The following is a 23933-nucleotide window of genomic DNA, read 5'->3' on the forward strand; positions in this document are numbered from 1 at the left end:
GTACTGGATTTACAATGAGGAAATCTGAGTTCAAATTTTAACTTTGATGTTTTCTACCTGTTTCGTCACTGGCAAGTCAAGTGAGTCTCTGAATCTCACTTTCTTCATCTGTAAAATAGGGATGAAAATACATATCCTAGTAGTCAAGGTGAGGGAGGGCAAATCATACCCATGGACCCAGTACAAGATAACAAGAGCCTCAGTAGCAGCTCCCCTGATCTTCTAACCAACTCAAATTTTCCCCAGATCTTGATACCAGGAAAAAATCCATAAGAAACTATCCCTTTCTAAATCTGTGTCCCAAAAAGATCATAGAAAGGAGAAAAGACCCACATGTACAAAAATATTTATAGTAACTATTTTTATGGTGGTAAAGAATTGGAAATTGAGGGGATGCTCATTTATTGGTGAATGGTAGAACAAGTTGTGTAGTATGAATATAATGGAACACTTTTGTTCCATAAGAAATGGTGAACAGGCAGATTTCAGAAAAACCTGGAAAGATTTACTGATCTGATACTGAATGAAGTGAGCAGAACCATAACAACATTTTACACAGTAACAACAACATTGTGTGATCATTTATGATAGACTTAACTTTTCTCATCATAGTTATATCATACAGATACAATTCTAAAACATGTGATAGAAAATGCCAATCATATTGGTAGAAAGAACTACAGTTTGAATGCAGATCAAAGTATACTATTTTTTCTCATTGTTTTTCCCTTTTATTCTGATTCTTCTTTCATAGTATGCCTAATATGGAAATATATTTGTTCATGTATAATTTTTATCAGATTGCTTTCTGTCTTGGGGAGGGGGGGTAGAAGGGAGGGATAGAGAAAATTTTACAAAAAATAAATGTTGAACCCCATCTCTACATGTAATAAGAAAAATAAATGACTTTAAAAAAAGTTCTGTCCCTTTCTCCCTAAGACTTTCTAATCTCTACCTTCCTGCTAAATATTTGACCCAGAATGTCCTTCTCCTTTGAAACTTCCGACGTTTCATAACACATTGAATTGTCGTACTGCTCTTTTTACCAAATAAGATAGAAATGAAAAATGTAAATTAATCAAATTACAAGATCACAGAACTAGAGCTTGAAGGTACCTCAGAAGTGATCATATTTTAAAGAGGAAGTCCAGGAAGGTTAAGAAACTTGCCTTCAGTTATACAATAATCATTCAAAACAGGTTCAAAATCCAGGTTCTCTATCTACCTAGACTGATTCCCTATCCCCATCCCTATTACTTCTTACAATTAATAGCAATTAACCTCTAAATAAGTGATTTTTAAAAATCCATGAACCACTACACCTGGGGAGGGAAGAAATAAAGCAAAAGAAAATTCTATAGTCTAATGAGGCTAATTGAATGACATTCTATATAGCCAGTAGAGGTCTCTGGAGGGCTGGAATTAGACCTGTGGGTCCAGCCCTCTGGAGGACTGGAGATCTGTGTCTCAAGTTGGCTCTGCACCAGTCATCTGAGTAGCACAGAGACCTGTGGTCTCAGATCACCTAGTGGAGTTTGGTAACTCCTAGATGTCTCAGGAGGCTTATGACACCAAAGACAGGTTAGTAGCATTCTGGATGAGGCACCAACATCAATAATGGCTAGAGGGAAAGAAGAGATAAAGAGGCTAAAATAATAGGTCCAACTTTTCCTTTTTTAATCCAGAAAGGTCCCTTTGCTTTAACAATGTTTCCAATAGATATTTTAGGATAGTGAAGGGCTAAATGAGATGGAGAGCATAGTATCCAAAGTCTCATCTTATTACCTGATTAGGATTCAGAAATTTGTTGTCTGTAGAAACTAGGATGAGAAAGAAAGAAAGAAAGAAAGAAAGAAAGAAAGAAAGAAAGAAAGAAAGAAAGAAAGAAAGAAAGAAAGAAAGAAAGGAAGGAAGGAAGGAAGGAAGGAAGGAAGGAAGGAAGGAAGGAAGGAAGGAAGAAAGAAAGAAAGAAAGAAAGAAAGAAAGAAAGAAAGAAAGAGAAAATGAAAAAACTACTTCATTAGTAATTTGCAATGCTAAACTACATTGGCATTACAATTTTAGAAAACAGGGAGCAATTTTCCCAAAAGTTTGGCATAAGGCAATATAGGGTAACTAGGTAAAGACTGTATAAGTAACAGTGGATAAGAACTAAACAGAAGTTATTTTTTCAATAGCCAAGGAGTATAACTTTAAGGCATATGCTTTCCCTTTATATATTTTTAGAAGCAAGATAAATTAATTTCTTAGGTTAGCTTTTGTAAGTTTAAAAGTCTTAAATAATAGAGACATTTTTATATAGAAAAACAAACTATGGATTATGAAAAGTATTATAGCAGTCAAAATTCATTTGATCCTATCTATTACACCTGTTTTCCTTCATGACTGTCCTGAAGACAGGAAGGGAACTGTTTAGAGCTCTGTGACCCAATGCAAATTTATTTCCTCTCCCTGGACTTTCTCATCTAAAGAATAAAATAAAATAAAATAAATGCAATGGAACTGATGGTCTCTTAAAATTACCTTTAATTCTAGAGGTATTTGTTTTTTCCCCGAAGAGTTATACCTATACTAAAGCCCTCAATAAATAATGAAGCTCAGTAAAGTTATTTAATTCCAGTAGCCCAGTGCTGGTAAGAAAAAAAAGTAAAACAAATTTTCATACAGTTAAGTTTTTTATTTCAAGTAATGCTTAATTTTCTACATAGCCAACATCCAGTTTGTTTTTCCATCACATTCTCCTTCATTTCTATATTCCTGTAATATAGGTATCATTTTTCCCATTTCCTAGGGCAGGAAGTTGAGTCACAAAGAAGATAAATAGATCACAGGGAGGGACAAAACTGGATGTATCTTCTCTCTCGTAGGAATAAATAGAAATGGTCCTTTTTAAGTTCCAGATTCAGAAATCAAATAGCATAACATATTATAATGCATCTGATTACCAAGTAATAAATATATCACAGTGCGATGATTCTAAGTCTATAGGAAGGCACATTCTTAGGCCATGAACACACTGGCCCTAAAGGTGAATTCATGATCTAGAGCAGAGGTTCTTAATGGACTTTTTGTGTCATGACCTCATTTGGCAATTTGGCAGTTATTCTCAGAATAATATTTTTTAATGTATAAAATAAAAAAGAAAACCAATTCTCCTGAAGATATAGTTTTTCCCCTATCCAAGTTAATGGACCCAAGGTTAAGAACCTCTGATGCAGAGCAATTAAATCAATTAGGCAAATAATTAAAAAAAATCAAATCCCTTTACTAAATACAAACAGTATATACAAGTTTGATATTCCAGGTCCCCAGATATGGCACACAGGTCAGTAACAACAACATCAGAGGAAATAAACAGTCAGAAAATCTAAACTCTTTTTGGTTTTGGTTTGTATAAGATCGCCCCAAAAAGCATTTGGTTTCTTCCATTCCAAGTCTCCTATCCTAGAGCCTAATCAGCCCTTTAGGACTCAAGACCTGGAAAACAAATAATACTAAGACACGTTGCCAATTTTAAAATACAGAATAATAAATATGCCACCCTGCAATTAATGGCTCTGGCTCCATACAAAGGCACATTCTACTAGGTCCTCTAAATTCACCTGAGGACCGACCCATCCCCAGCTCTCCCCTCTGCTAGCTCAAAATCTAACAAATCTTCATCTGATCCAGTAGTTCATCAGAACAAGGAATCCGCGGGTCATTTAAGAGGCCAAGGTGAGCAGGACGCAGGAAAAGAGAGAAGGTAGAGACAAGAAGGCAAGGGAAAGTGAGCTATAGGTCTCTTCTAAGACAGAAGACCTCAGGGGAGCCCAGTCGTGCTGGCTAACCTCCCCTGGGGTCCCCGAAGCTGTGCCATGGCTGAGCGGCCCCAGAATGGCCAGGGCAGCCCCCAGCCATAGGGCCACTTTCGGACCCAAGCTCTGGCCACTTCACCTTTGGCTTGTCCCGTTGAGGACAGTTCTCCCTTCCAGCTCGTCCCAGGTTGGTGACACGGTCCCAGGAGCAGGCTCCTTTGTCCTCATCTCTCGCAGGACCCCCTGGTGGCACGTGCAGGTGCAAGGTGCTGTCCAGAGCCTGGAACTGCCCAGCCTCATTGTTTGGTCTAGCTGGTTAGGCGTGGGTCCATCGCCCTCTGGTGGCTGATGTGGAAGCTTCAGCCCGGGTTAAGAGGGGCAGGGCCTTGGTGGGGAGAGGAATCACTAGAGCAGGGGTCAGAGTCCCCAATCTGCTATTTATGTGATCCTAGAGATGTCAATATACCATTCTGAGCCTCAGCTTCTTCAACTCTAAAATGGGAATAATACTTAAAACTGCTTCTAGCTCAATGTTGGGAAGAAAGTGCAATGTAAACCATAAAGTGCTATGGAAATATGAATTATTATCATTATTATTATTATTATCATTATTATTATTATTGAGAATGAGACTGGTCTATTGAAGAGGGGATCAGCCTTGGAGTGAGCAAGATCCACACTAGTCATAGGAGGCAAATCTATACTAAGAGTTTCATACACAGATGAAATCACAGGTCTGAACTCCCATTTCCCTCAAAATTATCATTAATACTAATAACTGGGATGGCTAGGTGGTAGAGTCAGGAAGATCTGAGTTCAAATCTGGTCTCACACACCTAACAGTTACTAGCTGTGTGATGCTGGGCAAGTCACTTAACCCTGACTGACTTTCCCCAAAAATTCTAATAGTATTGAACTATTAGTATTAATAGCTTAGCACAGTACCTGCACATAGTAGGCACTTAATATAAATGTTTATTGACTAACACAAACAATAGTACTGATACTACAATGCTCTAAAAAAAAAAAGAAGTGTTTACTACAAGCTATGAAGCAACTTTTATTTCCCCTATGTGGAAAATGTAGACCCTCCAGGCATCTTTCATGACCTTTGATATTTCTAATTAAAAAAAAATTCAACTCAATCAGATCTTCATAAAATAAATTCAACAAAGAGCACATCTTCAGGTTACCCTAGACTAACAGGTCCCATTTTAGTCTGGCCTTTGACATCATATTTTCAGCAGTAACTTTTCAAAAGTTACCTAGACTAGATCAGAGCTAAATGGGACAAAAGCTGGTCATTGTATGGATGACCTTCCTGTTTCCACTATTCCTTCCATTACTTCAGAAGAAGGGAAGTCAGTGTGCTTGAAATGTTAGGTAAAGTGAATTTGGGGCTGGTGAAAGGGACGTGTGAACTAACTTTATCTAAGAGCAGAGATTGGCCCCAAAATTCTAGCCAGCATGAAAAATATGCATGATCTCTCCCAATCTAGACAAATTATTTTTGAAGAATTGGTTGATCAGGAGCACTTTTTTTTTTGATTGTCTAGGTTAGCTTTGGGACATGAGTGGCTATCTGAAACCGAATCCTGCCCTACCCCCTCCTCCAAAGTGGCAAACTTTCCCTGAAACAATCATCAAATATGTGTTACATTTATAATTTGAATTCTAATTTTATTTCATATTTAAGAAAAAATTTGCTAAAAAAATCATAAATTGTCTAGCCATGATCACTGAAGTGCAAATCCAACCTCATACAAATCCAACCAATAAACAGGAAACCTCTAGGGTTTCCCAAATCATCTCTAGATAGCTAACATACTACTACTACTAATAATAATAATAATAATTATTATTATTATTATTATAATAAATAATAATAAATAGTGTTTATATAATGCTTACTATGCTACAGGCACTATTCTAAGCACTTTACAAATAGTCTCATTTCATTTTCACAATCTTAGGAGGCAAGTGCTACTATTAGCTCCAATGTACAATTGAGGAAAATAAAGGCAAATGGAATTAAGCGACTCATCCAAGGTTACAAAGCTATTAAGTGTTTGAGATTAGTTCTGAACTCAGGTCTTCCTGACTCCAGGTTGTTTTTTAATATAATATGTCTCCAGATGCTCATTAAATAAAAATCAAACAAGCTTGTATTAAGTGCATATTATATGTTGGGCATTTTCTCTCATGCACACTGAGAAACTGCAGACCAATCAACCTAGGCACAGACCTCTCCTGCCCATCCCTCCTGGGGGATCAATGCTCCCATCTGGTATGTACAGTTATAGCTTCACTCTCTGAGAGGGTTCCCAAAATCATCTTCACAATAAGACTAAAGGTAAGAGAAGAATCAGTATTATGCCTGTTTTCCAAAGGAAAAACTAAAGGAAGACTTGCTAGGTAGGCATCCAATCAAGAAGCCATCACATTTATATTTTGTGGGCTATGAGTTTCATGCTAAGATCATCATATCACAGGTTTGAGACTGAAAGGAACTTGAGAGGCCATCAACCCCTTCATTTTATAGATGAAGAACCTGAGGCCCAGAAGGGATAACTGACTTACCCAATCACATATATAGAAACTGGGAGAGGTAGAATTCATACTCAAATCTTCTAATACCACATCAGCATTCTTTCCAAAGCTTTGCAATACCTTTCTCTCATATGTTACCTCTTGCAATGTGTGACTCCAAGTCAGCAGACCAGGTGTTCATAGACCTTCTCTCTCTGCCTATAAAGGCTCCTGGAGAGACATTCTGGAGTACTCACCCTTTGCATTACTCACTTTACCTAACATTCCAAGCACACTGACTCCCCTTCTTCTGAAGTAATGGAAGGAATAGTGGAAACAGGAAGGTCATCCAGACATCCATGCCCCTCACCCTTCACTCCACTTCCTTGGCAGCAGTGGAGATGATACCTAACAGATTTGTTTTATTTTCTTGTTGTCTTGTCTCATACCCATCCAGCCCTGTGTTATGCTTTGAGAGCATCCCACTGTCTGACTGAAAATCCTTTACAGTCTCCCTCCCATTCCTTCTATTACATGTGTGATAGGGGGTTATCAGAAGGGGGTAAACTCCAACCCCAGGGTGCAGGGCTTGGAATGGGGACCAGGAAGTTGGAGGGCACATAACCCCTCTGTCCATTCACTTCAACGAAGCTCCATTCTGGGTTCCCCTTCTTGTCCTGCCTCTCTAGGACCATTACAGGCTGCCCTACCTGGAGGCTCACTTCATGGCTGCTCCTGGCTGCAAATGGGTATGCAGCTACCACCTAAAGACAAATGGTAAGAAAACAAAGAGATCAAGGAAGACATCATAATCCAAGAATAAATTGAAGCAAAGCTGTTCAAATTAATTTTTTGCCATCATTGACTTGGGAGACTGTGGTATAGTGAAAAGAGCATTCCATTTGAAGTAAGAAAACCTGAGGCTGGTTCTGCCACTTATAACCTTTAAGCAAATTATCTCATTTCTCTGCACCTCAGTTTATTTATCTGTAAAATAAAAATGTTATACCAGATGGATTCCACGGTCCCTTCTAGCTCTCAGCCATTATTCCTAGGATCTTCAGATTTCACCAATTCTCTCTGCTGGCCCCTGTCTCAACTCTGCATTTCTCACTGCCATTCTCATGTTTAATGAGGAATCTGACATTATATCTAGCTTTTTCTCTAATTCAGAGATCAATTCTCAAAGAATCAGAGACTATTAGAGCTACAAGAAACCAATGGCAGTCCAGTTTTTACTTAAATACTTCCAAGGATGGGGACCTTGCTATCATTATTCATTCCTTAGTGTCAAGAAGACAATGGTTCATCCAACCCAGATTCATACTCATAGCTGATTTTCCTTTTTCTTCCAATGTCTTTTCTGTTTAAGCCTTAGTTTTAATTCATACCTGACCATCCTTGAATGGGAAGTTTGATATTCCCTAGGCAAGCAAAAAAAACCCATTGGAAATCCTCAGGTCTGTGTCAGAAGATATGGCATCTATTAAATCCTGATCATGGCCAGAGACTGGGTATATGGGGAGGAGGAAAAGAAGGAGAGGGACTGTGTTCGTGTGTGTGTGTGTGTGTGTGTGTGTTGTATTCAAATCCTGCCTTATAACACTTGTTGACTATGTCATCCTGGTCAAGTTGTTTACTTTTTCAGGGCTCTAGACCAGTGATGTCAAGCTCAAATAAAATAGTAAACCATATATAATCATCTGAAAATCATATATTAACATAATCTATTTTCTACTGCATTTTTATTTATTTTGTTAAACATTTTCCAATTAAATTTTAATCTGATTCAGGCCTTACTCAGAAGTGTTACAAGGATAACCCAGGTACGTTTGAGTTCTCTGCTGTAGATAATTCTCTAAGTCTATAAATTGAGAAAGAAGGTGTTGATGTGCACTGTTAGAGGGAATACCCTCACCCAAAATTTTCCTGTGCTCATTCACTCACAAATCCAGACCCTATCCTATATACATGTGTATATGCATAGTACATGTATGTTACACTCAAACATATGTGCTGTATATGCACTTACCTGTATTTATGGAATTTAATAATATCATTAGTGTGGAGAACTTCTGTGTGAGGAATCAAAAAATGACTCATTTGACATTTATTAAATGCCTACTCTGTGTCTGGGCTTTGCTAGAAGCTAGGGATTCAAAAACAAAAAAATGGAATAGTTCCCTCAAAGTTTACATTCTATCAGAAGAGAAAGCATAAATATAAATCAATAGATGGCTTATTGCCATACCTAGCTGGTAGTGCCTGGTATAGAACAGGTACTTAATATTTGTTGATTATTAATTGATATATTGATACTGCATTTTATCTATGAATTGATAAACTCCATTCTGTACTTGTGAAAAGTTCTTATCAGGGCTTTTGTTGTTCAGTAATTTCAGCTGTGACTGACTCTTTGGAATTTTCTTGGCAAAGACACTGGAGTGGCTGGTCATTTCCTTCTCCAACTCATTTTATAGATGAGAAAACTGAGGCAAACAGGGTGAAGTGATGTGCTAGTGTTTGAGGATGGATTTGAACTCAACAAGATCAATCTTACTGACTGCACTCTATTCACTGCACACCTAGTTACCCTCTTATAACAGGGCATCCCTGGACAATCAGCTATCCAAGGAAGGGGTTTCAGTCCATTTGACTGGGATTGCTCAAGTGACCAAACTGAATATTTGAATGCTATAGGCAAAGTTAACATGAATGCCTGTGATAAGTGGAGTTGCCTAGAAAATTCTAGGGATCCCATATACAGGTACTATTGATTCTAGTTGTCAATTATTTGTCTAATAGATTTGCCACAAATATTGTTACAAGTCTGTTTTTTTAATGTTAGAGATGTTAGTTTTTGTTGTTTAGAATTCTGTTATTTTTATATAGTCAAGTGCATTAATATTGTCTCCAATACTTTCTTCCATTTGCTTGATTGGTGTTTTTGTTTACCATGCCTGAGCCTAGAATTCTACATTTAAAAAAATTTAGATTTTTTTTCCATGTATAGTAGAAGGGATCCAAACCTAGTTTTTAGTATTCAATTTTCCTAATACTTTTTTATTAAATATTCATTCATTTTTAAGGTATTTCATGGGGTTTTTTTTAGATTTTTGCAAGGCAAATGAGGTTAAGTGGCTTGCCCAAAGCCACACAGCTAGGTAATTATTAAGTGTCTGAGACCGGATTTGAACCCAGGTACTCCTGACTCCAAGGCTGGTGCTTTATCCACTACGTCACCTAGCCGCCCCTCAAAACATGTTTTTGTTAAACATAAACCTATACATATGTATCCCTCTACATACATATATATTAGCTAAATAGATCAAAACATAGAGTATTCTAAATATAGTATATGTCCTTTCAAAATATATGTGAATACATATACTCAAAGTGATTTAATATATTTACATATATATACATACATACATGTGAACACATGATTATATGTGTATATACCCGGGGGGGGGTGTTCTTTCTTCTGTTCAACCAATCTGTTTGTTTTCTCTTATACCAGGGTTTTTAATAACTCTTGCTCTAGTGTACATTACACATTTGGTCAGATAGGTCTCTTATGATCATTTCTTTTTTATTGCTTGTCTTGACATTCTTTCTTATCTAGGATTCCATATGAATTTTATCAGGGATTTGAGCAAAAAATAACCTGAGAGGCAGAATTGCACAGTGAATAGAAACTTGTCCTCAGAGTCAGAAAGACCTGGGTTCAAGATCCGTCTCTGATGTCTGATGGTTTATATGACCTTGGAAAAGTCACCTAACATTGCTCCTGGCATATCACAAGACTATAAATTGCAGAGCTGTTGCTGATCTGCTTTGGTAAAGCTAGTTTCATCATTAGTTTTATACACACACACACAAAATCAGTAAAGCACTCAAGACAAGTTTATGTACCCAACATACAGCTTCAATAGGTTCTAGATTTTAGCCTTTTTTTTGCTCTATTTGCTGTCAATATTTTAGCTGTCTTGTTTCTCTATTGTTGATTTCCTCTAGACTGACAAAAATCAAAGGCCTAAATCAAACCTCTCCCCATCCCCCTAAAAATAATCTATGAATATTTTGACTGGTGTTATGTTCAATCTTTAAATCAGTCTGGAAAGTATTCACATTTTTATTATATTTGTTTAACCTAACAATGAACCAGATCATCCCTCTGGGCAGTTTTTTCTTGATTCTTCAAGCTCACTCATCCCACATATCAAATAACCTGACAAATCTTGTCATTTATATTTGCTCAATTAATCTTCCATTAGATTAAATTAGATTCTTGCTACTCACAGAGTGATCACTCTAATTCATGCCCTTTATTTAAGCTTATTCCCACAACCTCCTAAATGGGGTTCCTATCTCAAGTCTCTCCTCAATCCAATCCATCCTCCACATAGCTACCAAAATGATTTTCCTAAAGCATTACCTACATTAAATTCCAGTGCCTCCTTATTTTTACAGTGCCTCTGCTTGTTATTTAAAATCTTTCCTGGTACTCATAACCATCTTTTTTATACATTGCTTCCCTCCACATAACTGAGATCAACCACATTAGTTTACCCTCCCTTCTACCCACAGAAGACCCCACTACCATCTCTATATTTTTGCACTAGCATTCCCCAGTACACAAAATTTCCTTTAGGGTCAAGGACCACTTTCTACATGAAACCTTTTCTGATTCCCCTCTTTCACTAGTACTCTCCCTATTAGGAACCAAACCACCTTTTATTATATGTACACTTATCTAGGTACATATTGCCCTCTCTGTTAGAATGTAAACTCCTTGAAGGACTTTTGTCTTTGTAGCCCCAGAAAAATGCCTGGCACATTGAAAGATCTTTAAAAAGGCTTTTTGATTCATAAGTGATTGATTTTATGCCTGTTTTTAGTGTGACTGTACATCTAGTTTTTACCAAAATATAGAACATTAACTCAAGGCTTCAAATACACACTTTTCTGTCTTATTTTCTTGTATTTTAAATTAAAAATATTAAGATGATGTACTTTATCAAAGGCTTCTTCTGTCTTTAATATAATCATATACTCTTCATTATTTGTGAGTTTCCTGTTTTTGTTTCCATCACAGTTTAAATATTACTGGAACCCTAGGATCATAAATTTAAAGTTTAAAATAATCCCAGAATACTAATCTAGTCCAACCCTCTCATTTTAGAGATAAAAAAAGGACCAAAGGAGTGAATGACTTTTCCAAGGCTCCCAGATGGTAAGTGGAGGGATAAGGATTTGGAAATAGGTCAGGAAAGGAATATCAGACCCTTGAAAGGGCTAGATACCTATGAGGAGGATAGAATGAATAGGGGAGAGACTTAAAGCACATAGACCAATTAGGAGGTTATTGTAATGATCTATATAAGAGATGCTGAGGTACTGAAATAGATTGGTGCTACATGGGTGACCTATGTGAAAGATGCTATGGAGATGGAATTGGTAAGGTGTGTAGGGTGATCAAGAGGAAAGTGTCAAGGAGGTCACCATGTATGAAAATTTGTATAAGGATGATGGCAATAATAGAGTTGTTCAAAAGAGGAATGAATTGGGAATGAAAAATGAGTTCCACTTTGGGTATATTTAGTTTAAGTTATAGAAAGGTCATGATATAGAATAAGAACTCAGGAGAGAGAGACTAAGAGCTGAATTTATAAATTTTGGAATCATCTACAAAGAGATAATGATTGAACCCATGGGAACTGATGTGATCACAAGAGAGTATTAAGAGAAAACAAAAGAGAGCCCAACACATTGCCTTCTGATACACTCACAGTTAGGGAAAGGACAGAGAAAATGATCTGCAAAGGAGGCTGGGGAGTAGTTGTAGGAATGGTAGAAGAAGAACCAGGATAAAAGCCCATTCATATGAATCTAATAGAATATTATGCCACAAGAAATAATAACTATGAAAAAATGCAGAATAACATGGGAAACTTTACCAAAACTTCTACAGAAAGAAATAAAGAAAATCAAGACAACAATAAAGATAACCACCATAAAGAAGAGGAAAGCAACACTGAAAGGCATTAAAAAAAATTGATTGATGCAGTGAACAATTATGACTTCGAAGGACTGTTGATGAAACATCCCTCCCATCTTTCAGCAGAGGGGTCAGGCCTTGTGGACCAGGATCTTGGTGGAACTGGCATGGTATGAATTACTCATCCCTGTTCCCCCAATGACATTACCAGGGACTTCAGTGAGCTAAGAAACTATGAAATAAATTGGAAGCAATTTGAACTAACTACCTCCAGATGAATTGATTTCATTCACTGGTGGACCACTGGGCAAGAAGAATAGGAAAGTGATTTTGGGGACTTTGGCAGAGAGTTTTTAAGATGTTAGGGAGCTTCCTTGTCAAATGTTTTTACTACAGGGTAATACCTTCCAACTGTCTTGAAGACAGCTTGTTCCTGGGGAATATTCAAATATATTTCTATTAAAGAGAATGTTTATTTGAACTCTCAAGCTCTGAGTTAGCCATCTCTCCAGATACAGATAGCCAGCATAGGATGGAATGACAACTATGTTGTCAGACCTGACCAATGTGTTGCTTTGATTTTTCTTCCCTGTAGTCTTTTTTTATAAGAGAAGGGTAATGGAGGAAAGGGTATAAATTATTAGGAAATGAAACTAATATAGAACAGCATTATTAAAAATTTTAAAGCATTTTGAGCTCTCTCTCTGGCAAAGGAGAAAATAGAAACATTTATGTTCAAGAACTATTTCCTCTTTTTCAAACCTACCTGAAAAACAGGTGGGACAGCATGGGCTGATGCCCTGGGTACCTCTGCTGGAGGGAACCTAAAACCATCGCCAGACCCTGCCTGCATGCTGGACTCCTCATGTGGGACCACCTGATAGGGCTCCAGTTTTCCAGCTGGCACATATCCTCGGTAGCCTGCAATGCACATGGAAATTTTTCTGAGATGGGTAGTTGGTTCTCTGGTGGGGATAAACAAATTTCCAGTTTCCTTCATTCAACAAAAATTTATGAAGTGGAGAAAACACTGTACTTCCTGTGGGGAAGTACAAGTTCAGATAAAATAGAGTATCTGCCTTCATGTAGCTTATATTATAGGAAAGAGTTTAGATATAATGCAGATATTTGTGAATGAAGCTAAAAAGAAGAATAAAATACTATGTGGTGCAAGGAGAAAGGTCACTACTGACTATTGGGGAAATCAAGTAAAGTGGTTATAAATTATATAAATGACTGAAGCTGAAGGACTGAAAATCTATGCCACCTCATACTCTGTGCTTACAGATCAGTTCTGACCCACAGTCCTGAGTGCCCACCCCCTGACTAGGAATTTCCCCTCTTTTGAATCCAGTCACCTTTAAGAAGAGGACAGGACAATAAAATAAGTTCATTTCCCCAAAGAAAGGCTCTCTGAGTATGAACATAAGACAAAGCCTGTGGATTAACCACAGGGCATTCTGAAGCTTTGCCCAAGCACTCCAAATATACTTCAGACAAAAGCACTGGTACTCACATCTGATACAACTGCAATTACCACCCCAAATGGGAGTCTCATGCCAACTTTTTTAACACAAAGGCCTGAAATGGAGGACTCCAGCACATATGGGATGGGACTCACTTCGCATTGACCAATGAGCCTGGCAATCTAAGAGTTGCCTTAGACCCAAGAGGTCAGTTACATTGTCCAACCATGTCCAACCAATCTCCTCTTGAGCACTCCTGAAGAGTAAACATTTAGCTGCTCCTTGAACATTTCTGAAGCCTCACAGGGCGGCACATGCTGTTGCTAGACAGTTCTGACTGTTGGGAATCAATGCTTTATTTTCAGCTGAAAGCTACCTTCTTCAAAGGACTACCTGTTGTTCCTAATTTTATCTGCTGGAACCCAGCAGAACAAATTTAATAATTCAATAATAATAAGCTTGGTCAAGTAAATCATGTCAGACTTGGCATCATGAAAAACTGGATTCAGAGATAATCTCTGAGGTTTACTTGTCTGGTAACCTAGATTTCTTAACCTCCATTTCCTCATTGATAAAATAGAGATAATTGTTGTGATGATTAAAATGAGATAATGAGTGTAAAGTGCTTTATAAACCTTAAACTGAAAGATAAATTGAGATGTTAATACTTCTATTTCTATATCTTTTCTCCAAGACAATCTCTTAAATATTAGAACACCGATCATGTGCTCTTTTAAACTTTTTCTTCTCCAGAAAAAAAACCACAAAACAATGTGTTTATTCTATTAGTCCTTATGTGAAATGGTTGACATGATTCATTGGTTGTTCCACAGAACAGTGTTTTCCCCCCATCAGTAGAATGGTTTGCAGATTTTTCCCAGAGATGGCAGAGATACTTTCCTGGTTCCTGTGTACATACCTCCAGTGTCCACCAGCCAACGATTAGTATTGCCTTTGGTATCCCTGTCTTGAAGAAGAGCCACAATCTGCCCTCTCTGAAGGGTCAGAGCCAGATTTCCACTCCCACTGATGTTACTCGTCACCTGGTAGATCTTACTAGGGCCATACTTGCTCACAAGGTTCTGAACCTGTCTCTCTGCCACAGGGTGGAGGACCTAGGCAAAAGAGAAATTGTGATGAGTCATAGAATCACCCAACATTCCAGTTGGAAGGGACACCCCCAGAAGACACCAAATCCAACCTATTCCTGAGCATTCAACCTGATCAGTAAAGAGCTTTACTTGAGAGGAACTCACTACTTCCAAAAGGAATCTCCTCATGAGGAAGATTTCTTTATACTGAATTAAATATGCTTCCTCATTCTCAGGCAAACCCAACCACTGATAGAGTGTGAAAAGTCATGTGTTGAAAATTAGGTTTTCATTCTAGCCCATCTTCATTCACTAAGTGACCTTCAGCAAATTATTTACTCCTTTCTCAGCCTTAGGTTCCACATTTATAAAATGAGGAGCAAGACTTAGATGCCAGAATCTTGGAAGAGAAAAAGAAGTAGCTTAACAGTCCTTTAGTTTAAGCTTCATTTCCAAAGTTTCATTAGTTTAAGCTTTCTAATTCCAATTTTGGAGGCAATCAGGATTAAATGATTCACCCAGAGTCACATAGCTAATAGATGTCTGCAATAACATTTGAATTTAAGTCCTGACTCCAGGGTCAGTGCTCTACCCACTCTACTACCTAGTCGACTAAGTGATATAATTTTTGTGAAAATCCTCACAGAACTCATCCAACCTTTCTGGAGAGCAATTTGGAACTATGCCCAAAGGGCAACAACAATGTGCATACCCTTTGATCCAGCAATACTACTACTGGGTCTATACCCTGAAGAGATGATTAAAAAGGGTAAAAACATCACTTGTACAAAAATATTCAGAGCAGCCCTATTTGTGGTGGCAAAGAATTGGAAATCAAGTAAATTTCCTTTCAATTGGTGAATGGCTTAGCAAACTGTGGTATATGTATATGATGGAACACTATTGTTCTATTAGAAACCAGGAGGGATGGGAATTCAGGGAAAACTGGAAGGATTTGCATGAACTGATGCTGAGTCAGATGAGCAGAACCAGAAAAACACTGTACACCCTAACAGCAACATGAGGGTGATGATCAACCTTGATGGACTTGCTCATTCCATTAGTGCAACAATCAGGGACAATTTGGGGCTGTCTGCAATGGAGAATACCATCTGTATCCAGAGAAAGAACTGTGGAGTTTGAACAATGACTAAGGACTATTAACTTTAATTTAGAAAAGAAAAAACTGATGTTTTATTGCCTGATCTTGCTATCTCTATACTGTTTATTTCTTCCCTAAGGATATGATTTCAAGGGTGGCTAGGTGCCGCAGTGGATAGAGCACCGGCCTTGGAGTCAGGAATACCTGGGTTCAAATCTGACCTCAGACACTTAATAATTACCTAGCTATGTTGCCTTGGGCAAGCCACTTAACCCCATTTCCTTGAAAAATCTAAAAAAAAGAAAAGAAAGAAAAAAAAGAAATACTAAGGATATGATTTCTCTCTCATCACATTCAATTTAGATCAATATATACCATGGAAACAATGTAAAGACTGGCAAACTGCTTTCTGTGGGGGGATGGGGGAGGGAAGTAGGTTTAGGGGAAAAATTGTAAAACTCAAAATAAATAAAATCTTTAAAAAAAAAAAAGAAAAAAGAAAATCCTCACAGAATCAGCAAAACTCCAAGATGGAAAATAAAACCTAAAGTGTTCAATTAGGGTGGTGAAATACTGCTTTTACAACCAATAAATATTAGTTTGTTTCTATTTCAGACATAGCCCATGTGTGTTAAAAGTATTGGGGTGTGGGGCGGCTAGGTGGCATAGTGGATAAAGCACCAGCCCTGGAGTCAGGAGTACCTAAGTCAAATCCAGTCTCAGACACTTAATAATTACCTAGCTACCTAGCTGTGTGGCCTTGGGCAACCCACTTAACCCCATTTGCCTTGCAAAAACCTAAAAAAAAGTATTGGGATGTGGGGAGAGGGCAGAGCGCAGAGCCGCTGGGAACACTTACTTGTGTTATTGGAACTGGCAACACCTTCTCAAAGCTCTGGCGGAAGTAGTGAAGCTGGGCACTGGTCTTGCCTAATGTGTCTTCCATCAGCTTCTTGAAGTCAGATTCAGAAACATGGCTGTGGGGCAGCTGGGGAAAAGAAACTGAAGTCAGAGACTAGTCAGAAAAGGATGAATTAGAGTAGGGAAAAGAATGAAAACAGGCTTGTCCCATGCAATGTTTGCAAAATTATTGCTTATTTGACAAATCACTTTCTAAGTTCTAAGCAAGTAACCTATTGACCGGTATTGTTATTGTTGATCGTTTTCAGTCATGTCTGATTCTTTGAAACCCTATTTGGGATTTTCTTGGCAAAGATACTGGAATAGTTTACCATTTCCTTCTCCAGTGGATTAAGGCAAACAGGAAAAGAGGTGTCTTGCCTGGGGTCACATAAAAGTGTTTGGTATCAAATCTGAATTCAGGTTTTTCTTGACTCCAGATCCAGTGCTCTATTCACTGAGTCACCCAGTTGTCTCCTATTGGCTAGGTAGGATACAGTGATAGGGGCAGTGAGGAAGTGCAATGCATCAGTTCTGTAGTCAGGAGGATCTGGGTTCAAATTCTGCCTCAGACAGTTAATACTTACTTATCTGTATGACCCTGGGCAAGTCACTTACCCCATTGCCTTGCAAAAAAACAAAAAGCAAAACAGAAAAAAGAAAATCACAAAGAGTCATATACAACTAAAAAGACTAAACAACAAAAACAAGATGATAATGATAGTAAATGGTTATAATTTCTGATTCCAGGGGCAGCTAGGTGGCGCAGTGGATAGAGCACTGGCCCTGGAGTCAGGAGGACCTGAGTTCAAATTTGACCTCAGACACTTAATAATTACCTAGCTGTGTGATCTTGGGCAAATCATTTAACCCCATTGCCTTGCAAAAAAAAAAAAAATTAAAAATAAATAAATTCTGATTCCAAAAAAAAAAGTCAATGGCCCTCATTGAAAAGATGAGCTTGGGTTAATGGAGGGAACTGAGTTTTCCAGTATAGAACTTTTAACAGATACAATAAGATTGTTATCCATTGATCAAATGTAGAAGAGAGACAAAGTTGTCAAGTTTTTTTAATTACGATAGCTTTCCATACTCTACACGTAGAGCTTGGAAATATTCCACAAACCAGAGACCATTCAGATATCCCAACCCACTGGGAAAAGGGGTTGAATGTGAAATCTGTTCACGTCTAAAAGTTGTCCCTTTCCCCCTACAAGAATCCAATACCTTTTTCCTTCCCTCCATGGCCAGTATCAAATGCCAGGCAACCTCAAAACTCTAGCTAGAGAACCATACATCTTTTTTTTTTTTAGGTTTTTGCAAGGCAAATGGGGTTAAGTGGCTTGCCTAAGTCCACACAGCTAGGTAATTATTAAGTGTCTGAGGCTGGACTTGAACTCAGGTATTCCTGACTGCAGGGCCGGTGCTCTATCCACTGTGCCACCTAGCCACCCCGAGAACCATACATCTTAAAGCGAACTCAAAAGTTCTCTAACACAGTGCACCTTTGAGCAAAGAACGCATATTCACACTTCAGCCAAAAGTCTGGCCATTTATTTATACTGAAATTGCTAAAGCAAAGACCTACAGACACTAAAGTCCTCTCCTTCTGACATGGAGACATGACCTTGAGTTCTTGAAGGAGACACCACCGAGCATGAACTTCCAGCAGGTCCTCCCAACCACATCCCTCTCACCTGAGGCCCAAACTCGCTGAGTGTGGGCAGTTGGCCACCAGAGGGCCCAGTGTTCTGTAACTGAAGCAACTCATTCAATCATGTCCTAAATAAGGGCAGAACTATGGCATACATAGGTATGGATGCCAATGAAATCGTGGCTCTTTTGAAGTATCCAAGTACCCATGTGCATGGGCCTGGGATAATAAGTCATTAGAATGAGATGAGACAAACCTAAAATACTATTAGGATCAGCTCTTATTCTTTCAGTTCAGTCAAGAGGTATCAAAAGATGTGTGTGCTGTGAAAGATTATGGTTAGCCTCCATGACATCAGCCTCAAAGATTAGAGATATCCCTACTCTCAAGCACCTTAGCTTCCCTCAAAAAAATCTAAGCTGGATTTGTCATCCTTGAATTTATCTAATGTTTATGGTATTTATATGTATACAAAACATATATGTTAAAATATTCTAAATATCTTAAAGTTTTATGTTAACACTTGGATAAGTGACAGAGGTCTTAGAAAGACAATGTGGCATGATGGATAGGGGGCCAGAATGGTCCAGAAGATTTGGGTTCAATCTTCTTGCCGATATATATTAACTGGTCACTTAACCTCTCCTCACCTTGCCTCACCCCTGCACCTCTCTAAAGCTAGAAGTTACAGATGACTTACTGGCCAGTATGTGTGGAGAAATTTCTACAGTGTAAGTTCACCCAGGCTGATGAAATCACAGTTCTGAATGTACAAAAATTCTTAGCTTACAAAGTTCAAAAGATTCTCCTACTTCTATTATCCCCCCCCGCCCCAAACACATAACCTTCTTTGTGTCTAAAAGTTATAGAGCACTTTGGGGGAAGGAGAGGATTTTGTATCCTGGTCATCACAGGAATGATTAGGATTAAGAGGGAGTGGAGGGTAGTGGTATAAAGTGTCAGGTAGACTGCAGATGGGCCTGTGTAAGCAGCAAACTGTTAACAAATAAAAAGTATGCACTTTCCTTCTGTATTTTTTCCTTAAACAATTCCAAGTGGGAATACCCCACCTCAGGCTTGACTTCCAAACTCTGATGATATTTTCCTTTCCTGTCTAGCCCTCTGAAATCAGTTATCTCTAAAACTTCTGATTTTAATCTCTGTTCAGTTCTAAGCTTGCTTTTGGATCCCTGGAACCCTGTGCTTGGCTATCTTCAAAGCCCCACCTCATTTGTTCTTGCTTGTCATTGCTGACTCCCTTGTCTGTTAATCACTAACTTTTCCCCAGGATGGAGATGGCCTCCTCCTTTCCTTTTTAGGGGCATGGCATAAACAGTTTCAGATATTCATCCTGTTCTTAAGACTTATCAGCTGGGAATATCCCTGAAAAGCAGGGACAAAAGAAGAAAATTAGGTCATGGTCACTTCTATCCTTCTATCTGAGAGTTAGTTAAGTATTCCAAAGAATCACATAGGGTACGGTAGATGGGCAGCTCTTTTCAGTTCTTGCTCAGAATCCAAAGGTCTGGAGGCCTTCCTTACCTGAGCTAGCTCTTCTTCCGCCCTCTGCAACACTTGTTGGGCAAGATCCCTCTGGAGGGCCATGAGTGAGTGTAAGATCTGACCCAGCCACTGTGTGGCCACTTGGTTAAACTGAGGAAGCTCAGACACCAGTAGAGAGTTCAGGGCCTGGTATGTATGCCTGGTGCCTTCTTCTTCGTAGGTCAAGCTGGCCATTTCGGCCAGCTTCTCTTCTATCCGCTCAAAGTCCAGCAGTTTGTCCAGACGCTTCTTGATCAGATTCTGAGGCCCCAGCAGGGCTTTGGACAGGTGGACCAGTGGGTGGTACACTAACCTTTCCAATCGCTGCTTCTATGAGAGAGAAGCATCATTCAAGAGATCCTGCCATATCTTGGAATGTACCAGCTAGGTAGGAATTGGGGAGCTATCTCAAGTCTTTAAGAACTGTCATATAGGAGAACAAATAAAAGAGGGCATAGTAGCCAACTTCCTGATTTGAGACAGAACCAAAGCTGACTGACACTACAAAAATGAGTCTGTTTTTAAAACTCCTCTCCAGTCTAAAAAAAGACTATCAGTAAATTCTCATTATATAAATTCCTTCCCCAGGCTTTACAGTTCACAGACAGACACAGTGAGTGTCTGATGATCATCCTTAGAACAATTACTCTAACAACAACTACTTCTAATAATAAGATCACACTTTTCATGGTGTTTTTTGAATTTTATGATACTTTATAAAATATGTAACATAAATATTAGATAATGAAATTTAGGTGGGTTCTTCCCTGGAAGCTTGATTTGAGAATCCCAGTGATGGTTACTCCTCCCTTAGGTTCACTCCACCTTGCCTCCCATGTCTGGGTACCTCCCCTACCTCTTTTGCTCCCTTTTCTGTGCTATCTTCTCCTTTCAGAATGTAAGTTTTCTGAAAGCAGGAATTATCTTCTTTTTGCATGTATGTCTCACTATGGGGTGGAAAGAAAACTGTTTATGGTTCAAAAAAAAAGAAATGACCAAGATCAAGAAAGACAAGGAAGGACTGAGGAAGGTATGCTCCTCCCTCTCCTTCCACACTTAGTCTAGAATGATCCAGAAATATCTCTCCACCCTGGAAGCTCATGCTAGTCCTGGACTTCACACACTGGAAGAACCCTTATTCCACAGACTCTATCATCTACCTGAGGAAGAAACAAGGGAACTTACAAATTCCAAAAAGACCAGAAAATGCAAGTTTCTCATAAGGCAGCAAAACTGCTGGATAGCTCCACCTTCCATCTCCAGATCACATTCATGTGGTTTGATCCTGAGGAAAGTCTAGGTCAGAATAAGAGACATTACACAAAGTAATGAGAATCCACAAACATAAGCTGAAAAAGGATCATAGGCATCCTGCCCTCCAGAATATGTTAGTAAGGGGGGGGGGGGAAGCTAAGAATTAAATGGACAAAGAAAGGAATGGTAAGAAAATAGACATGATTCCAGATTGGGCTCCAACAGGATCCCTCAAGGACAGCTATTGACCAATGTAAATTCCCCGAATCTGCATCGATTTGAATCTGCTCACCAACTGAGACAGGCTCAGAGGTTCTAAAATGGCCTCAGAAATTGAACCCAGGAGGCCCATTCCCTTTAATAAAGAAAAGAGACAGAATAAGAATTTAGTCATTCTGTCATTATTTCATCATCATCCTTAGGCAGGGGCCCTCATTCAGCTTGGATGCTCCTCTTGTCCTCAACATAATTTTAAAAACAGCAAATGGATTTTTTTGCTGTTCTTTGTATGCCTCATCAACTTGCAAGCCCCTGACACTACTTTACAGGACCATGTAGTTCCGTAGCATTCACCTTCCATCACCTGTCCTACCTTTGAGCTTTCTGGATTATGATGATGTGTGGGGCCCTGAGGATCTTATTTGGCATGTAGAACAGTTACCTCCAAATTCTCCAGGTAAGATGCCACATTGCTCTTCAGTTCATTCACACACAATGCCACCCAGTGGAACTTCTCCTCCAAGTCATCAAACTCCCTGTCTTCAGTCTAAAATCCAAATGGTGAAAATTATATTTCAATAATAATAATAACAACTGATGGTTGTACAGCACTTTGAGATTTTGCAAAGCATTTTACACATGTTACTTCATCTGAGTTTTATAGCAATTCAGTAAGGTAGAAACTACAAATATTAATACTTCCATTTTACAGAAAAGGAAATAGCTTCAGAAGGAGGTAAAATAATTCCTCTATGGTCCCAGAGCTAGTAAGTACTGGGGACAGGATTGGAATCCAGATTTCTTGACTCCAGTTCCAGAACTGTATTCATTATGCCTTATTTAAGCTACTACTACTACTACTACTACTACTACTACTACTACTACTACTGCTACTACTACGGGCAGGATGGTTCAATGGAAAAAATGCTGGATCTAGAGTCAGGAAGACCTGAGTTCAAATTCAGCATCAGACACTTAATAGATGTGTTACCCTGGGCAAGTCACTTTGTTTCTGCTTGTCTTAATCAACTGGAGAAAGAAACAGCAAATCACTTCAGCCCCAGAAAACAGCCAAGAAAATTCCACAGAAGGTATGGTCCATGAGGTCATGAAGTCAGACATAGCTGAACAACTGAACAACAACAAATGTATAGAATACTATGTTTTGGAGAAATACTAAGTTTGAAAAAGACAATTTTTGCCCATATGGAACTTACAAAGGCTGTACTATAATTGATTAAGAATAGGTGTGAAATGAAGGACTCTGTGAAATTCAAAAAAGAAGAAGTCAGTATCAAACTATAGGGGTCAGGGAAGATTTTATGGAAGGAATGGGATCTGAGTTAGACCTTAAACTTCAGCAGTTGAATAAGAATCTATGACATAGAGAGGAGACAGTAAGAGTTCACTTTGGCAAGAGGTTTTTATATGTGCATGGGTTAGCATTTAGGATAAGAAAAGGCTAAAAAGTAGTCTTAGATTTGGAAAATCTTGAAAGCCAGGATGTTAGAATTTTCCTCGGTAGGCAACAGAATCCATTCACTGAAAACTTTTAAGTCAATAAGCTGGAGAGGAAATCTATTTTACAAACTAAATTTGGGACTTTCAGTCACCTATTCAGAATGGGAGTTCATGAAAACAGTTAAACCATTCAACCATTGCTCAGAAATGTCCACATAGAAACATAAGACTCCAAAAAAATGCACAATGAATCAACAATCTTCATTCCCACTGGGGATGCAGTTACAGAATCACCTATCTGCCTTCAAAATAGCACACCTTCTCAAATATCCCTGCCACTGCCATGAATCAGCTGGAATCAGCACAAAATGTTGTAGAATGAGAAGTGTTTTCTGACCCAAACCCAATGACTATGTAGCAAGTGTTCCTCTGGGACCATTTAATATCTGATACAAACTCCATGACTATATAGCAAGTATTCCTATGGGATCACTTAATGTCTGTGGGGACAGAAGGGCCCTGGGAGTTTCCACAGACATGAAATGGTACTGCAACATGCCTGTCTTACCCTAGGGGAGCTAAGAATTTGAGAGCTCTTGGGGACAGGAGGCCTCAATGTGAGAAGCTAGAGCAGCTGAGACCTAGTAGGATCTTCATGTCTCAAGTCTTTTGGGAAACAGATCCTCAGGTGCTAATGTGAGAAGACAGTATGGACTAAGAGTAAACTCAAAGATCAAACCCTTAGAAAGGAGAAAGGGTTCAAGACATCAAAGTCAGGAAACATCTAAAGTCTACAGATTAAAGTCAGGGGCAATACATCAGAGCGGGTAACTAAAGCAAAGGTCCTTGATGGCAACATGAGTGGATATTGGCAGTGAAAGGGTCTATGTCAGATTTTTTGATGGCTCTGGACCTTT

At 38.6% G+C, this 23933-nt stretch overlaps 1 protein-coding gene across 2 annotated transcripts in view; it reads right to left on the reverse strand.

Moving 5' to 3' along the window:
* Positions 1-2544: 2544 nt before the first annotated feature.
* ARHGEF37 (Rho guanine nucleotide exchange factor 37) overlaps positions 2545-23933 on the reverse strand; it is an 81957-nt gene continuing 60568 nt past the window's right edge. The window contains exons 7-13 of one of the 2 annotated variants that reach the window (XM_074212662.1): positions 21998-22102; positions 21268-21378; positions 20083-20412; positions 16846-16974; positions 14713-14908; positions 13094-13248; positions 2547-7090 (exon numbers count right to left, since the gene is read on the reverse strand). In XM_074212662.1, the coding sequence (XP_074068763.1) occupies positions 6857-7090; positions 13094-13248; positions 14713-14908; positions 16846-16974; positions 20083-20412; positions 21268-21378; positions 21998-22102 (1260 nt within the window). In that variant the 3' untranslated portion in view covers positions 2547-6856. Of the gene's footprint in view, positions 7091-13093; positions 13249-14712; positions 14909-16845; positions 16975-20082; positions 20413-21267; positions 21379-21997; positions 22103-23933 lie in introns of both variants that reach the window. The other variant, XM_074212663.1, reaches the window with a different exon arrangement.

Source organism: Macrotis lagotis, chromosome 1 (assembly GCF_037893015.1).
Source record: "Macrotis lagotis isolate mMagLag1 chromosome 1, bilby.v1.9.chrom.fasta, whole genome shotgun sequence".
NCBI classification, from domain to species: Eukaryota; Metazoa; Chordata; class Mammalia; order Peramelemorphia; family Peramelidae; genus Macrotis; species Macrotis lagotis.